Source organism: Oncorhynchus kisutch, linkage group LG1 (assembly GCF_002021735.2).
Source record: "Oncorhynchus kisutch isolate 150728-3 linkage group LG1, Okis_V2, whole genome shotgun sequence".
In the NCBI taxonomy this organism is placed as follows: Eukaryota; Metazoa; Chordata; class Actinopteri; order Salmoniformes; family Salmonidae; genus Oncorhynchus; species Oncorhynchus kisutch.
Genome location: NC_034174.2, coordinates 38720659 through 38738933, shown reverse-complemented (window position 1 = coordinate 38738933; position 18275 = coordinate 38720659). Strand labels below are relative to the sequence as shown.

General features: G+C 41.0%; 1 protein-coding gene across 2 annotated transcripts in view; it reads right to left on the bottom strand.

Moving 5' to 3' along the window:
- Positions 1–14328, bottom strand: part of LOC109894575 (SAP domain-containing ribonucleoprotein-like) — a 64026-nt gene extending 49698 nt beyond the window's left edge. Inside the window, exons 1-5 of one of the 2 annotated variants that reach the window (XM_020488170.2) lie at positions 14250–14328; positions 10472–10571; positions 9921–9961; positions 9715–9788; positions 9328–9379 (exon numbers count right to left, since the gene is read on the bottom strand). In XM_020488170.2, the coding sequence (XP_020343759.1) occupies positions 9328–9379; positions 9715–9788; positions 9921–9961; positions 10472–10571; positions 14250–14282 (300 nt within the window). In that variant the 5' untranslated portion in view covers positions 14283–14328. The remainder of the gene's footprint in view (positions 1–9327; positions 9380–9714; positions 9789–9920; positions 9962–10471; positions 10572–14249) is intronic. The other variant, XM_020488178.2, reaches the window with a different exon arrangement.
- Between the last annotated feature and the right edge of the window lie 3947 nt (positions 14329–18275).

The following is an 18275-nucleotide window of genomic DNA, read 5'->3' as shown; positions in this document are numbered from 1 at the left end:
AGCACTGCCAGAGCCCTGCAAAATGACCTCCAGCAGGCCACAAATGTGCATGTGTCTGCTCAAACGGTCAGAAACAGACTCCATGAGGGTGGTATGAGGGCCCGACGTCCACAGGTGGGGGTTGTGCTTACAGCCCAACACCGTGCAGGACGTTTGGCATTTGCCAGAGAACACCAAGATTGGCAAATTCGCCACTGGCGCCCTGTGCTCTTCACAGATGAAAGTTTGGTTCACACTGAGCACCTGACAGACGTGACAGAGTCTGGAGACGCCGTGGAGAACGTTCTGCTGCCTGCACCATCCTCCATCATGACCGGTTTGGCGGTGGGTCAGTCATGGTGTGGGGTGGCATTTCTTTGGGGGGGCCGCACAGCCCTCCATGTGCTCGCCAGAGGTAACCTGACTGCTATTAGGTACCGAGATGAGATCCTCAGACCCCTTGTGAGACCATATGCTGGTGCGGTTGGCCCTGGGTTCCTCCTGGGTTCTTCCTAAAGCAAGACAATGCGTTACCTCATGTGGCTGGAGTGTGTCAGCTAGTTCCTGCAAGAGGAAGGCATTGATGCTATGGACTGGCCCGCCCGTTCCCCAGACCTGAAGCACATCTGGGACATCATGTCTTGCTCCATCCACCAACGCCACGTTGCACCAGCCTGTCCAGGAGTTGGCGGATGCTTTAGTCCAGGTCTGGGAGGAGATCCCTCAGGAGACCATCCGCCCCCTCATCAGGAGCATTCCCAGGCGTTGTACGGAGGTCATACAGGCACGTGGAGGCCACACACACACTACTGAGCCTCATTTTGACTTGTTTAAGGACATTACATCAAAGTTGGATCAGCCTGTAGTGTGGTTTTCCACTTTAATTTTGAGTGTGACTCCAAATCCAAGACCTCCATGGGTTGATAAATTTGATTTCCATTGATCATTTTTGTGTGATTTTGTTGTCAGCACATTCAACTATGTAATGAAAAAAGTATTCAATATTCAATCATCCATTCAGATCTAGGATGTGTTATTTTAGTGTTCCGTAAAAAGGCATAGATTGGCTTAGGGTGCATTAAGGCCACAAAGGGGATGCCGCCGTGAAACTCATAGCATTATCAAGTGCTTGTCAAATTGTGAATGAGAGACTGATGGCGTGTGTACAGCCTGCGCAAAAAAACAAATCAGTGCTCATGCCTTTCAAGTGACTTTTTTCAAGTCATCATTACTCTCATCATATAGCCTTACAATCAATGTTTTAAAATCAAAACATATAGCCCAAGTTTGAAGAACTAAAGTGAAATTAATAACTCTAAATTAAGCATATAGGAGTACATATTTCTTTGTTAACCGCTCAACACAGAATAGCCGTATGTGCGCACTCCCTGAAATCGTTTGGAGAAAATAATTATATTTTATTCAGCTTTGTTCAATTGTATTCTTCATACTATAAAATATAAATAATGCCACGGAATTATAAGACAATCTTGTCTGCTAAATGAATTAGAGTAGCCCACAGCCATTTGGCATAGCCACCTCAGGACAACAGAGTATGTTATTTTCTTTTGAAATTGACATTTTCTTCTGTTCTTTTGTCTGACGAGTCCAAATTTGAGATTTTTGGTTCCAGCCACGCGTCTTTGTAAGACAGAAAATCTCTACATGTGTGGTTCCCACAGTGAAGCATGGAGGAGGTGTGATAGTGGGGGGGGGGGGGTCCATTGCTGGTGACACTGCCAGGGATTTATTTAGAATTCAAGACACACTTAACCAGCATGGCTACCACAGCATTCTGCAGCGATACGCCATCCCATCAGCATTGCGCTTAGTGGGACTATCATTTGTTGTTCAACAGGACAATGACCCAACACACATCCAGGCTGTGTAAGGGCTATTTGACCAATAAGGAGAGTGATGGATTGCTGCATCCGATGACCTGGCCTCCACAATCACCCGACCTCAACCCAATTGAGATGGTTTGGGATGAGTTGAACCGCAGAGTGAAGGAAAAGCAGCTAACAAGTGGTTAACATATGTGGGAACTCCTTCAAGACTATTGGAAAAGCATTCCAGGTTACGACATAGTTTTGATGTCTTTACAATAATTATACATGTAATGAGTAGATGTGTCCAAACTTGTAATGTATATATTAGTCGACTGGTCGATTGTTTGGTCGTTAGGCTGTCGGTCGACCAAGATTGTTTAAGTCGAGCACTAAAACAATCTTTGTCGATCAACAACCTAACGACCAAACAATCTAACAGTTGACCTATTGCGGTCAGCCCTACAATAGATCAGTTTCACATTCCAACACAGTGTGAATTACAAGAGGGGTCATTCCATTTGATTTCAATAACTTTTTTGACCAAGCCCCTTTGGATTTGAATGAAAGATTTTATGCATATTTACCAATGGTAGAAGTAGTTTTTGGACCTGAATGCCAAAACATTTACCAGAAAGAGTTGGTCAAAGTTGACCCATTTTGCATACCCCACCCTACCATGCATGTCAGTGATGAAGACATGCATGTCTTCATCACTGGAAAAAATAAACAGTTGAGTTTGATATAATTTAAAAGCTTACAAAACAGCGTTGTCAAACTATTTGATCATTTCTTGAAAAAAAAATGTTTTAATAAAGACATTTTTTTGTTGTTGCTTTAACTTGAATTATCTTTGGGGGAAAAAAGCATGTTTTCATTTTCGCATATGTTGTAGGTTAGACCCTATTTTACATCATCTGGTGTTTTGTGTTGTGCACGCAATTGGTTGAGACAGCATGCTCTTGAATACAAGGTGGGAGTCATATTTTGGCTAATAAATGGGAGAAAGAAATTTGAACTGTCAACTTTTAAATGGTAGCACAAAGACGGTTGACTTGAATGGGAATATCATTTATTAAAAATTATACTGTCAATCCTCCATAGGAAACCTATTGAAATAGAAACACAGTGCATTCAGAAAGTATTCAGACCCCTTCACTTTCCCACATTTTGTTACGTTACAGCCTTATTACTCTAAAATTAATAAAATTGTTTTTTTTCCTCAATCTAATCATTCTACACACAATACTCCATAAAGACAAAGCAAAAACGGGTTGACATTTTTGCAAATTCATAAAAAAATAAAGCAGAAATACCTTATTTACATTAGTATTCAGCCCCTTTGCTATGAGACTCGAAATTGAGCTCAGGTGCATCCTGTTTCAATTGATCATCCTTGAGAGGCTTCTACAACTTTATTGGAGTAAACCTGTGGTGAATAAATTGATTTAACCTGATTTGGAAAGGCACACACCTGTCTACACAAAGGTCCTGAGCAAAAACCAAGCCATGAGATCGAAGGAATTGTAGAGCTCAGACAGGATTGTGTCGAGGCACAGATCTGGAGAAGGGTACCAAAACATTTCTGCAGCATTGAAGGTCCCCAAGAACACATTAGCCTCCATCATTCTTAAATGGAATAAGTTTAGAACCACCAAGACCCTTCCTAGAATTGGCCACCCAGCCAAAATGAGCAATCAGAGAAGGGCCTTGGTCAGGGAGGTGACCAAGAATGGTCACTCAGAGAGCTCCATAGTTCCTCTGTCGAGATGGAAGAACCCTCCAGAAGGACCACGCAGCACTCCACCAATCAGGCCTTTATGGTAGAGTGGCCAGATTGAAAGACTCCAGCCACCCTAGTCATAGACTGTTCCCTCTGCTACCGCACAGCAACCCGTACCAGAGTGCCAAGTCAAGGTCCAAAAGGCTTCTTTAACAGCTTCTACCCCCAAGCCATAAGACTACTGAAAAGCTAGTCAAAGGGCTACCCAGAACCCTCTTTTATACTGCCGCTACTCTCGGTTTATAATCTATGCACAGTCACTTTAACTATACTTACATGTACATATTACCTTAATTACCTCAACTAACCGGTGCCCCCCGCACATACCGGTACCCCTGTATGTAGCCTCGTTTGCTATTTTACCTCAGCTGTTGAATTATTTGTTACTTTTATTTTCTATTTAACACTTTGCTTTCTTAACTTATTAAAGCATTGTTGGTTAAGAGCTTGTAAGAAAGACTTTCATTACCTGTTGTATTCGGCACATGTTACAAATAAAATCTGATTGGATTTGATAGCCCGCTTGGAGTTTGCCAAAAGACCCCTAAAGGACTCAAGATTCTCTGGTCTGATGAAACCAAGATTGAACTCTTTGACCTGAATGCCAAGCATCACTTCTAGAGGAAACCTGGAAACATGTTTTTCAGCGGCAGGGACTGGGAGACTAGTCAGGATCCAGGGAAAAATGAACGGAGCAAAAGTACAGAGAGATCCTAGATGAAAACCTGCTCCAGAATGCTAAGGACCTCAGACAGGCACAAAGGTTCACCTTCCAACAGGACAACAACCCTCAGCACACAGCCAAGACAACACAGGAGTGGCTTCGGGACAAGTCTCTGAATGTCCTTGAGTGGCCCAGCCAGAGGCCGGACTTGAACCCGATCGAACATCTATGGAGAGACCTGAAAAAAGCTGTGCATCAAGGCTCCCCATCCAACCTGACAGAGCTTGAGAGTAATCCCTGCCGAAGGTGCTTCAACAAAGTACTGAGTAAAAGGTTTGAACACTTATGTAAATGTTATATTTCAGTTGATTGCAAACATTTCTAAAAAAACTGTTTTTGCTTTGTCATTATGGGGTTGTGTGTGTAGATTGTTTTTTGCCTCATCAATTTAATAAATTTTAGAATAAAGGCTGTAACATAAGAAAATAGTGAAGAGGTCTGAATACTTTCAGAATACGCTATACAGATAACGGACTATACATTACCATTTAAGTTGACATTCGACTGTGGGTGGACCAGTGGCCATCATTGTGGTAGTAATTAGAGGTAAAAATGTGTACTCAATTAAAATGTTAATGATGTACGAAATAAATTGCAGTAGGGCTGTTGCGGTGACCATATTACCACCACACCTGCGGTCATGAGTTATGAACGCAGTAAAATTCCACATGACATACATTGGTAGTACCCAACTCTCTAATGACCATCAGGTCGCTAATGGCCTGGTACTAAGGGCTCTATTGTCCCTCTAACCACTCTGACAGTGTAAATGAAATCATAAATCACAAACACATCATCAAAACAGTTCCTTGCTTTTAAAACTCACCTCAGTGTGATTGTACTTTTTCTTCATATTGATCAATAGGTTGAAACTGAGTGGAAAACATGGTCGTTGTGGATGTTGTTTCAAAGCATAACACAACAAAATGGGCAGTGCATTCTAAAGGTGATGAATTAAAAACACCCAAAAGGCATATTAGAGCTTATGTATACCCACATGAGCTCAAGCCTGAAATAAGTTTTACAATACATAGCCTACCGCATATTTTTTTTTTTTTTATTTTTTTTTTTAAACGGATCTAAGATATCTTTACATAATTGGTCTAGCCTATACTCCAAAATAAAACAAATTCTAGTAATCTTCTTTGAGTGTGGACTGTATAATTACTCATATTTGATAGACTGGTTGGCTACCTTATGCTATCCTCCAAACGTTCTATCCATGAGTCTGGGAGAGAACATGTAGGCCAAGGACTGGGCGATGCTGTTAGTTTATTGATTTTGCAGGTCGGCTTACAGGGTTAGCCTACAATTATAGTACATTTGTTTTTGAATATATAATGAATAGGCTGACACATTACCTTTAGGTACAGAATATCTCACCACAGTGCATTTCCATTTATCTCGCCTTCATTTCCTTCTCGAGCACACAGAGGGGCTGTCAACAGTTTGGTGAAATATGTTTTGTTGGGAAAACATGTTACTATCGATGTTCCTGAATAGATTTCACTCAATTTCCCAATTAAGCACTGGGTAGCTGCAGGAACAGGTTTGGAGAACCCATGGCATTCAGCGTTTGGGAGGAATATAACGTTGCTGAGCAAGAGGCTGCATCCTCAAACAGTGGATGATGCATGGAGTGAAATAACCAGAGTACGCTACCCAAATTGAAAAAAAACTAAGCAGTCTCCATTCGCTATTCGAGTGCATACTGATGACATGTATTTTTTTACCCTGCCCCTTTGATAATTGACCATTTTTAATCTAAATTAATTTAACATATTAGTAAAGACAAGATTAAATTGAGACTAGTCTGATGGGTGAAAATATACTGAACAAAAATATAAAACAACATGTAAAAGTGTTGGTACCATGTTTCATGAGTTGAAATAAAAGATCCCAGAAATGTTCCATACGCACAAAAGGCTTATTTCGCTCAAATTTTGTGCACATATTTGTTTACATCTCAGTTAGTGAGCATTTCTCCTTTGCCAAGATAATCCATCCACCTGACAGGTGTGGCATATCAAGAAGCTGATTAAACAGCATGATCATTACACAGGTGCACCTTGTGCTCGGGACAATAAAAGGTCACTCTAAAATGTGCAGTTTTGTTACACAACACAATCCCACAGGTGTATCAAGTTCTGAGGGAGCGTGCAATTGGCATGATGACTGCAGGAATGTGTACCAGAGCAGTTGCCAGATAATTGAATGTTAATTTTTCTACCATAAGTCGTTTTGGAGAATTTGGCAGTACGTCCAACCGGCCTCACAACCACAGACCACACCAGCCCAACTCCATATTCCGCTTCTTCACCTGCGGGATTGACCAGCCACCCGGACAGCTGATGAAACTGAAGAGTAATTCTGTCTGTAATAAATCCCTTTTGTGGGGAAAAACTCATTCTGATTGGTTGGGCCTAGCTCCCCAGTGCGCCCCCTGCCCAGTCATGTGAAATCCATAGATTATGGCCTAATATATTTATTTCAATTGACTGATTTCCTTATATGAACTGAAACTCAACAAAATCATAATTTTTTGCTTGTTGCTTTCTTATTTTTGTTCAGTATATGATCACTTTGAGAGAACAGCGTATGCAACTTGAGGCAAAGAACAGAGTGCAAACTTTTTGGGGGACTTCATCAATAGCCTATAGTCGCGCCATGCAGCCCATATACTGTATGTTCTGATTTCTAAGACATTCTAAAGTTTGTATCATTCACAACTAAAGTGGCCAAATAACTCTAAATCTAGCATATAGGACCTGTTTCAAAATATCACTTTTACGCTCAACATAGCCACTTCATATGTGCACTCTGGAATGGGAAAAATATATTTTCTATTTTATTCTGCTAAGTTAAATTATCCTACTATAAAATCATATAATACTAAATAATGGCACGGGACATATAAGCATATCTTGCCTGCTAAACGAACAAGCCTACAGCCTATGGAATGGCACATAGCCAGATAACGCACAGTAGGCCAACTCCTTATTTACTTCTGAAATACATTTTCTTTGTATCATAATGTTTCTTTAGACCGGTCTAAAATAATGTTTTTTTGTGATGGTGTATATTAAAATCATTTGTAAGACTTTCAAAAAAAAATCTTAATCTAGAAGTTCCAAAGGTGCGTATCAGTGGCTTATATGCATAGAGCTGCTAAATGCGTTTTTGTTCATTAACTGTCAATTACCATGAGACCAGCAGTCTTTTGAATGACAATAACCGGCTGAAGAAAATGTCATGACTGACACAGCCCTTAGTCGAAAGCAGAGGTTGACCGATTATAATTTTTCAACACTGATACCGATTATTGGAGGACCAAAAAAGACAATACCGATTCATCTGCCTTTTAAAAAAAAAAAATATGTATTTGTAATAATGACAATTACAACAATACTGAATGAACACTTATTTTAACTTAATATAATACATCAATAAAATCAATTTGGCCTCAAATAAATAATGAAACATGTTCAATTTGGTTTAAATAATGCAAAAACAAAGTGTTGGAGAAGAAAGTATAAGTGCAATATGTGCCATGTAAGAAAGCTAACGTTTCAGTTCCTTGCTCAGAACATGAGAACATATGAAAGCTGGTGGTTCCTTTTAACATGAGTCTTCAATATTCCCAGGTAAGACGTTTTAGGTTGTAGTTATAGGAATTATAAGACTATTTCCCTCTATACCATTTGTATTTCATATACCTTTGACTATTGGATGTTCTTATAGGCACTTTAGTATTGCCAGTGTAACAGTATAGCTTCCGTCCCTCTCCTCTCCTTACTGGGCTCGAAACAGCAACACAACGACAACAGCCACCCTCAAAGCAGCGTTACCCATACAGAGCAAGGGGAACAACTACTAGAAGGCTCAGAGCGAGTGACGTTTGAAACGCTATTAGCGCGCGCTAACTAGCTAGCCATTTCACTTCGGTTACACCAGCCTCATCTCGGGAGTTGATAGGCTTGAAGTCATAAACAGCGCAATGCTTGACGCACAACGAAGAGCTGCTGGCAAAACGCATGAAAGTGCTGTTTGAATGAATGTTTATGCGCCTGCAACAAGTGCAACAAGAGAGAGGCAGGTCGTTATTGCGTTGGACTAGTTAACTGTAAGTTTGCAAGATTGGATCCCCCGAGCTGACAAGGTGAAAATCTGCCATTCTGCCCCTGAACGAGACAGTTAACACACCGTTCCTAGGCCGTCATTGAAAATAAGAATGTGTTCTTAACTGACTTGCCTAGTTAAATAAAGGTATATATAAAAAAATATAAATAAAATTTAAAATACGTTTTTTTATTCATAAATCGGCGCCCAAAAATACCGATTTCCGATTGTTATGAAAACTTGAAATCGGCCTTAATTAATCGGCCATTCCGATTAATCGGTCGACCTCTAGTCTAAAGGGATATGTCCATTCTATGAATTATATTTCTATTATTTAAATTTCACCCACCCTGTATTCAAGAGTATGCTGTGTCTCAACCGAAGGCAGGCACAACACAAACCCCTGAGATTTCATAAAATAGGGTCTAATCTACAAAATATGGGAAAATGAAAACATCTGACTTTAGGTGTTTTTAGATAATTGATGTTAAAGGAGAGAAAAAATGACAAAGTTTATTTTATTTATCTATAAATTATTAAATTGTTTGACAACCCTGTTTGTAAGCTTTTAAATGATATAAAACTCAACTGTTTATCTTTCCACTGATGAAGACATGGATGTCTCATGGTAGCGTGGGGTATGCAAAATGGGTGACTTTTTAGCACCTCCATCACCTAAATGTTTTGGCTTTCAGTTCCAAAAAGTCACTTTCTGACCACTTCGACCATGGGCAAATATATATATAGAAAGTTTCAGTCAGATCAAATGGGCTGAGTCAAAACTGATTGAAATGAAATGGAACGACCCAGAGCTGATGAGTAGAACTTTTAAATCTAGCTATTTAATGCAGTTATTGTGTGCATCATGCACACAATTAGAATACTGTACTACATACCTCATCCACAACTGATGGGGCAGTGATTTTTACAACTTTCTTCTCAGCATCCCTAAAGCAAGAAAAAATGTAAAGTTGAATAAACTATCTAGTAGAAAACTTTGTAAACCTAGCCTGCCCTCTATTGGTTAAAAACAATCCACTGCACGTCCAGTAAAATAATCCCCCAAAGACATCTTGTACATACCGTATAACAACATAAATTGATCATGACTGACATTCAAAGACTACAAAAGGAAGGTGCCAACATCAAACTTTATCTTAACATGTTGAAAAACTGCTGAATTTGCCATGAGAATCACGCTAACAATGATTAGGCTATGCCCACTTCAATCACATAATAACCATCAGTCATAGGTAGGTTTGAGTGACAAATAGAGTACTGACTTTTCAGGTACAGCTGCCTTTTCTACTGCCACTTCTGCAGGTGTTTCACTGATTTCCTCCTCTTTAGGATTGTCCTGTAAATATACACCAAGCATGTAATCAGCACAATTTTAAATATTCTGAAATATTATAAGAGTAAAATATTCTGAAAAAATAAGTCAGCTTTAAACAATCATATTTTTATTAAACATGTTTCACATGCTTACCTCCAACTCTCCCAAAACCTCCTCTTCGTTCACCTCATCTTCTGGAACATAAAAGGTCAAATACAAAATGTTTCTCACATTTTCAAGACAAGTTGGCTGTAAAAACAAGAATATTTAACCGAGCATAGTACAGAAGAGAATGTATACCCCATCTGTTGGAGAGAATAATGCTACATACATCTACCCAACCAAGGTTCAGTTATTGGAGAAATCAAGACATTTCATGATAACATCCAAGAAAGAGTAAGGTTTATATTGCAGTGGTTTTGTTAAGCTGAGTTCAGAAACAAATCAAGAGAAAATGTCAATATTAGGGAAAGTGTTTGTTACTGAGCAAAAATTTAAAAAAACAGACATACCGACACCTAAACATGACAATACATTATGCTAATAATTGGAATTGAAGTGAACTCCCCATCACATCATTCACAGGGCAGGGGAACATTATGCCTTCGTCTTTTTCTTTTTTTTACTCATTTAGGCTACATTTTACAATCAGTGCTGGTAAGAAAAGAGTAAGTGTTAGTGGAAGAAAGACAAGTCCATCATACCATGCTCCTCAAGGTACGCCTGCAACCGGCCAATAAGGTCACCTTTGTTTCCTTTCACGGCCAATCCCCTCACAGCACACTCCTGCTTGAGCTCAGCCAACTGAAGAAGGTAGGGTCGACAAATGTAGAAGACTTTTAGTGAAGAGCGTATGCATATAATACAATTAACATTGATTGCATTTATATAAAAAGGTCAACTACAAAACAAAATACTAAATCAGTCATAATAACATGGCTACCACATAAGTAAAGAGTTTTGGCACAACAATGCAGCCATTGGCAACAGACCTTCTGCCTGACGTAAAACTCAATGCAATTGGGTTTCCAGGCAAGGGAGAAGGCAGTTTTCAAGAGCTAACACACGATGTCCACCAGGTGCATATGAGTTTTGTTTTGCTGGATGTCAAGCCCGCATTTTCCGTACTTGACACACGTTCTTCACTTTTCAACTAGCTAAAAGTCTGTGTGTACCTTTGTTTGTACAACCGCACAGTAAAGCAACCAGTAGTTGAAAAAATTGAACGTATGCGGTACACAGAACACATTGCAGCCTAGTGCGGCATTCCCAACGTATCTTTGTGGACTATACAATTGACGATGAATGATTTCCGCTGCAAAGACTTTGATGCATCTGGTGGACATGAGGTGTTAAAGGCTCTGTACGGTTCATCCGTTTTCTGCATTGACCATACAGCATATGGCGATACGGTCAGTTGTGGAAAAAATACTCAATTGTCATACTTGAGTAAAAGTAAAGATACCTTAATAGATTATGACGCAAGTAAAAGTCACCCAGTAAAAGTCTAAAAGTATTTGGTTTAAATATACTTAAGTATCAAAAGTACATGTTATTGCTAATATACACTTAAGTATTAAAAGTAAAAGTATAAATAGTTTCAAATTACTTATATTAAGCAAACCAGACAGCACAAATTTCATTTTTTGTTTGTTTACAGATAGCCAGGAGCACACTTCAACACTCATACACAATTTACAAACGAGGCATGTGTTTATTGAGTCCACCAGAACAGAGGCTGTAGGGATGACCTCTTGATAATTGTGTGAATTGGACAAGTTTCATGTCCTGCTAAGTATTAAAAATTGAATGAGTACTTTTGGGTACTCATTCTTTTGGGAGTACTTTTGGGAAAATGCAGAGTAAAAAGTACATTATATTCTTTAAGAATGTAGTGAAGTAAAAGTTGTCAAAAATATACATAGTAAAGTACTCCCAAAAACAAATTAAGTTGTACTTTAAAGTATTGACACTTAAGTACTTTACACCACTGGCCAGAGAATTCATACTTCTTGCGCTTTGGGTAACAGGGCAGAGTTGTTGTCAAGAAAGTGAGTTTGGGTTCATTCAGGCCCTCCCGAGCTCACCTACCGTCAAACAATCATGTCAATGTGGAGCTATACGGAGCCCTCCACATTGCTACAAAATGTGGGAGACAAGTCATCGCCGTACGGGATTTCCGGGAAGGAGCATGACCGGGTGGCAGAGTCTGAGCAAGCAAATCAAGGAATCCGGGAGAAAGAGAGCACACTTGTTTGAAATTGAAATGGGCTTCGGTCGCTATTGATAAAGAAGAGCATCAAGACGAAGAAGCTGCTTTACAAGTGGGATGCACTGTTGAATGCTACATCCAGAGGGGTTCGTGCTGATTGTACAGAGATGGTGGCAGCCAGTTAAATGGCATCCCTTGAAAAGGCAAGAACAAGATGCATGTCAGGAGAAGTGCAGTATTATCATAAGGAGATGTATATTGGAATACGGAGGAGGAATGGAGGGAAAAAGAGGCAGAGGAGATCTACGAGAAAGAGAGAGAGGGAGGAAGAGGGTGAACTTGAGTCTGTAAAAAATGTCAGAAAAGGGGAGATGGTTTGTTAAAGAAGAATGGTAGGAAGAGTAAGCAGAGTGAGTTGAAGACAGGAGGAGAAATGGTAGGTGTGGTGAAGTTCTCAGAGGCTGAGGCTTGCACCAAGGGTCTTTGACAGTAGGAGTGAAGTTTTGGAGAGAAAAAAAATGGACCCTTCCCTTTTGGCTGATCCATTTGTGGTTTCAGGGTGGGTGAAATCAGAGGTTAACCAGAAGTGGTCTTGTGATAATTGTGTTTCTGCTGGTCAGAGGTAGCAGGCACTCCATGTTAAACGAATGGAGGCAAGAGATGTGATTTGTTTTGCTCTCAAGAAAAGGCTGCCATTGAAATGAATGATTACTGGGTAAATGTGAAAGCTGACCAACTGAGGGGAAGATTCCAGTGTTTGTGATGCTCGTCGTTTGGTGAGACACAGACAGGGTGGTGTGAGTGGTGAAACAGAAGAGTCAGTCTGTTCTTTTGAGTTTTGATGTTGAGTCTTTGGCCGACAAAGTGATGTTAGGATATATAAGTTATCCTGTACGAGCTTTTGTGCCAAATACATTACATTGTTACAGGTGTCAACCTTATGGGCATGTGGCAGCAGTGTGGAGGGAGGTTCCTAGGTGTGAGAAGTGTCCAGAAGGGCATGAGACAAAGGAATGTGTAGCATTGGGGATAGTACTGGTATGTGTTAATTGTAGGGCTGCCCATGGGGCTGGGGATCAGATATGTCCCGTGCAAGAGAAGCAGGTTGAGTTTTCCAGGGCAGAAGTTGTCATATGCTGAGGCAGTGAAGAAAGTTGAGGAAGATGGGTCAAGTGGGAGGGATCCAGAGGAGTGGTGTGACTAGTAATTCTGTACCAGTACAGGTGGATAAACTAACAAGTGATATGTTTCACTAAGATTGTATTTTTGGCATTTATATCAACTGTACTGCAGGGATGGAATTTAAGTTGCGGAAAAGAGGTTCTGGTGGCAGCTGCAGAGAGACTTGACAGGGTGTTCATTTTATTATTTAACCAGGCAAGTCAGTTTAGAACAAATTCTTATTTACAATGACAGCCTATCCCAGCCAAATCCTAACCCGGACGACGCTGGGCCAATTGTGCGCCTCCCTATCACAGCCGGATGTGATACCGCCTGGATGCAGTGTCTTAGACCGCTGCACCACTCAGGAGCCTGTTAAGTGGTTTTATTCCATACTTTCCGACTGTTGGCCTGAAGTAGGACTAAATATGTTTAAATAGTGGAGTATGTTTTTGTTCTGTGTGTGTGTAGTATTAGATGGTATGGTAATTTATGTTTTTTTTCCAAGCAACATTAAAGGGATCTATATTTCAGTCTAGTAGGTGGCGGTAATCCAACATTTATTGGATGCCAACCGCCGTTAAACCTCCTAGAGGAAGAATCGCCGTGCGAAGCTCGATTTGGCCTCCACAAGCCACCCGAGGCGTCGCAATCGTGTCGCCCTCTGTACGGAGCTTCCGCTCGCATTGCCAGACCAAGCATAAATCGGCTATAAAGCTGTATATACCAATTGTGTATTACAGCCTGATTAATCAAACTAGGTAGCTACCAGAACTAGCTAAGAATACAATAACTTTGCTAGGTAAAATGTATTAGCTAAATTAATTAGTGGAACTAGCTGGTCAAATGACGACGCTCTCGGTTATTTCATGTTTTACAGTAACGAACGTGCGCATGTTAGCTAGCTAACACTAGCAGACAGCTGTGTAAGATAGCTAGCTTCCATTTGCAGGCAAATCACACGGAGTATTACTACCGCACAACTACATTATCTAGTGAGTGGAGTAGTAAACCGTACAATACGTAAATTACTTGTACATTTTACACGATGCCAGACTATAAGGAATTACGTATGTATTGGATTTTATTCCTTTTTAAATAGTTCTCACCTTCAATTTCTGGAGTTCAACAACCCCAGCCATCTTGTTTGTATAGGGAAAGCGCGGAAGAAAATTATCCAATGGTAATGCGTTTTAGTGAAAGGCGCAATAAAACGACCGATGATTGGCTATACGCCGCTTATACTCGTGAAATGGTAGCAATGTTCAGTGGTGCTGCCATCTGCCGAAACTTTGTGTGAAGATGTTTTACTTTCTTTTTTTCGTCATTCCCACAGCAACTACGGTTGCATTTACACTGGCAGCCCATATCGTATCCTTTGCCAAAGTATTGGTCTTTTGACCAAACAGATCAGATCTTTTGTCAATAATTGGGCAAAACATCAGAATTGGGCTCCCTGTGTAAACACAGCTAACTAAGTGATTTATAGCTACACTAAATCAAATCAAATCTTATTTGTACACCTTACCGTGAAATCCTTACTTAAAGCTCTTAACCAACAATGTAGTTAACTTATTTCTTAAGAATAAAATACACGTTAGTCAAGGCCATTTGTATATGTAGGTAGGGGTAAAGTGACTATGCATATATAATAAACAGTGAGAAGCAGCAGTGTAAAAACAAAAGGGGGGGTGTCAATGCAAATAGTCTGGTTGGCCATTTGATTAATTGTTCAGCAGTGTTATGGCTTGGGGGTGGAATCAAGGAGCCTTTTGGACTAAGACTTTGAACTCTGGTACCGCTTGCCGTGCGGTAGCAGAGAGAACAGTCTATGACTTGGGTGACTGGAGTCTTTGGCAATTTTTAGGGCCTTCCTCTGACACGCCTAGTATATAGGTCCTAAATGGCAGGAAGCTTGGCCCCAGTGATGTCCTGGGTCATATGCACTACCGTCTGTAGCGCTTTACGGTCGGATGTCGAGCCGTTAACAACCGGTCAAGATGCTCTCAATTGTGCAGCTTTAGAACTTTTTGAGGAACTGGGGACCCATGACAAATCTTTTCAAAAGTATGTGGACATCCCTTCAAATTAGTGGGTTTGGCTATTTAAGGTACACCAGTTGCTGACAGTTGTATACAATTGAGCACACAGCCATGCAATCTCCATAGATAAACATTGACAGTAGAATGGCTTTACTGAAGGGCTCAGTGACTTTCAATGTGGCACCGTCATAGGATGCGACCTTTCCATCAAGTCAGTTCATCAAATTTCTGCCCTGCTAGAGCTGCCCCAGTCAACTCTAAGTGCTGTTATTGTGAAGTGGAAACATCTAGAAGCAACAATGGCTCAGCCGGGAAGTGGTCCCCGGTTGCAACACTCACTATGTAGTTCCAAACTGCCTCTGGAAGCAACATCAGCACAATAACGGTTAGTCAGGAACTTCATGAAATGGGTTTCCATAGCCGAGCAGTCGCACACAAGCCTAAGATCACCATGCGCAATGCCAAGCGTCGGCTGGGGTAGTGTAAAGTTCGCCGCCATTAGACACTGGAGCAGTGGAAATGCATTCTCTTGAGTGATGAATCATGCTTCACCATATGGCAGTCTGACGGGCGAATCTGGGTTTGGCGGATTGCAGGAGAACGCTACCTGCCCCAATGCACAGTGCCAACTGTAAAGTTTGGTGGAGGAAGAATAATGGTCTAGCGCTGTTTTTCATGAATCGGGCTAGGCCCCTTGGATCCAGTGAAGGGAAATCTTAACGCTACAGCATACAATGACATTCTAGACAATTCTGTGCTTCCAACTTTGTGGCAACAGTTTGGGGAAGGCCCTTTCCTCTTACAACATCACAATGGCCCTGTGCACAAAGCAAGGTCCATACAGAAATGGTTTGTTGAGATCAGTGTGGAAGAACTTGACTGGCCTGCACAGAGCCCTGACCTCAACCCCGTTGAACACCTTTGGGATGAATTGGAACGCCGACTGCGAGTCTGGCCTAATTTCCAGTGCCAACCTCACTCATGCGCTTGTGGCTGAATGGAAGCAAGTCCCCACAACAATGTTCAAACATCTAGTGGAAAGCCTTCCCATGAGAGTGGAGGCTGTTATAGGAGCAAACTCCATATTAATTTCCATGATTTTGGAATGAGACGTTCGACAAGCAGGTATCCACATACTCTTGGTCATGTAGTGTATATTGATGCTGCATTCATAACCAAGAGGGAAAGTTATTAGTTGTGATGTCGTAAATACCAGTTCGATGCATTCACATGCTTTGAACTCCTTGAGAAACACTGATTGGCTAATGGATAGCCTCTCCCATCTTAACTCCTCCTCCCCATTTACTGGATTGGTTCAAAAGTGCAGAAGAGAACTTCCCCAATAGTTTCAGGTGTTTCTTTTACGCCTGTTACGTTAGGTTAGCTAATGGCCTACCAGCTGTTTATTTGAAGTGTTTCTAAAAAACCCCTATAGAAAAAAATGGTGGAAAAACAATTGGAACCGTTTCCCTGTTTGACCGCTAGGTTTTATGGGTATTATGACTCATTCTGTGGTACTCTATGGTCCCACCTGATCTTGCTTCCTCCCACCTGCCTTCCATATTTGAGGACACGCGTTTCCATTGTTAGAGCGTCACTCGACTGTCTTCTCAATATAATAGAACATTTTTGATCGAGCCCAAAACCTAATTTAGGCCCAATCTCGCCCTATGCATTTGTGGAGATCTGAGTGGATTCAATATATGAAAGCAATATGATAATCATAACCTCACCTTCTGATAGGCTAGATGGAAGTTAAGCCATATTGCTTATAAATCAATCAAATCCTCTCACAAGTGCATAGGGTTAAGGAGTTGATTTGGGATTCGGACTTATGCTGCGTTCATAACCAAGTGGAAAGTGGGAATTTGTCAGTTGTGAAGTTGTAAATACCAGTTGGATGCATTTACAGGGGTTACAACACAAAAATCCCATGACTGAAACTTAAGTCAATCTCAGATCGCTAAATTGACCTCCCCTTTCATCTAATAAAAGCCATGACCATCATGCCTTTAGGGTAAGAGGATCATTTTGCACATGTATTAAACAGCGAATTTGACCAACTCAAGTCCCCTTGCTTAGGGGGTCCGGGATCCTCCCAGAGATCATTTTTATGCAGGACTGATAAGCTCAGGTCTGGAGACTTTTTAAAAGGACATTCTACTTCAAAGTGAATGATAATAAAATGTTGACACCATCTAAAACATAAATTCCACCTCCAGAAATGGGCCCAATAACATATTGTACCATGCATATAGCCTGTGCATAGTCTATATTATCAGATGTGCTTTTAGCAATAGGCATTATGACCTGTAGGACAACTGATGAAGCATAGTGCCAATAAAAATTTACCTAAGCTGAAGCATGCATTTTGTCCATCTGCATTTACCCCATTGGACAAAACATCCTGATTATTAATAATATAATACATAAATAATATTGTTTGTTTCTATTACAAAGTATGTCATTGCCCTGTTAAGACATTGCCCCTTTAAGAGCTGTTGTGCAGCTGCATCTAAACCATGCTACGCTACAGGACGCTAATCCGGACGTTTATTTAAAAAATCCTGAGAATGCTGTTCATTGACTACAGCTCAGCGTTCAACACCATAGCGCCCATAAAGCTCATCACTGAACTAAGGATTCTGGGACTAAACACCTCCCTCTGCAACTGGATCCTGGACTTCCTGACGGGCTGCCCCCAGGTGATAAGGGTAGGCAACAACACATCTGCCACGCTGATCCTCAACACTGGGGCCCCTCAAGGGTGCGTGCTTAGTCCCACCCTGTACTCTGTTCACCCACGACTGTGTGGTCAAACACGACTCCAACACAATCATTAACTTTGCTGACGCCACAACAGTGGTAGGCCTGACCCCTGACAATGATGAGAGTGACCTCCTCCCTATAGGCTGAGACCTGGCAGTGTGGTGCCAGTACAACAACCTCTCCCTCAATGTGAGCAAGACAAAGGAGCTGATCATGGCCAAACAAACAAACACACCCCCATTAACATTGATGGGTCAGTAGTGGAGCGGGTCGAGAGTTAAGTTCCTTGGTGTCCACATCACCAATAAACTATCATTGTTCAAA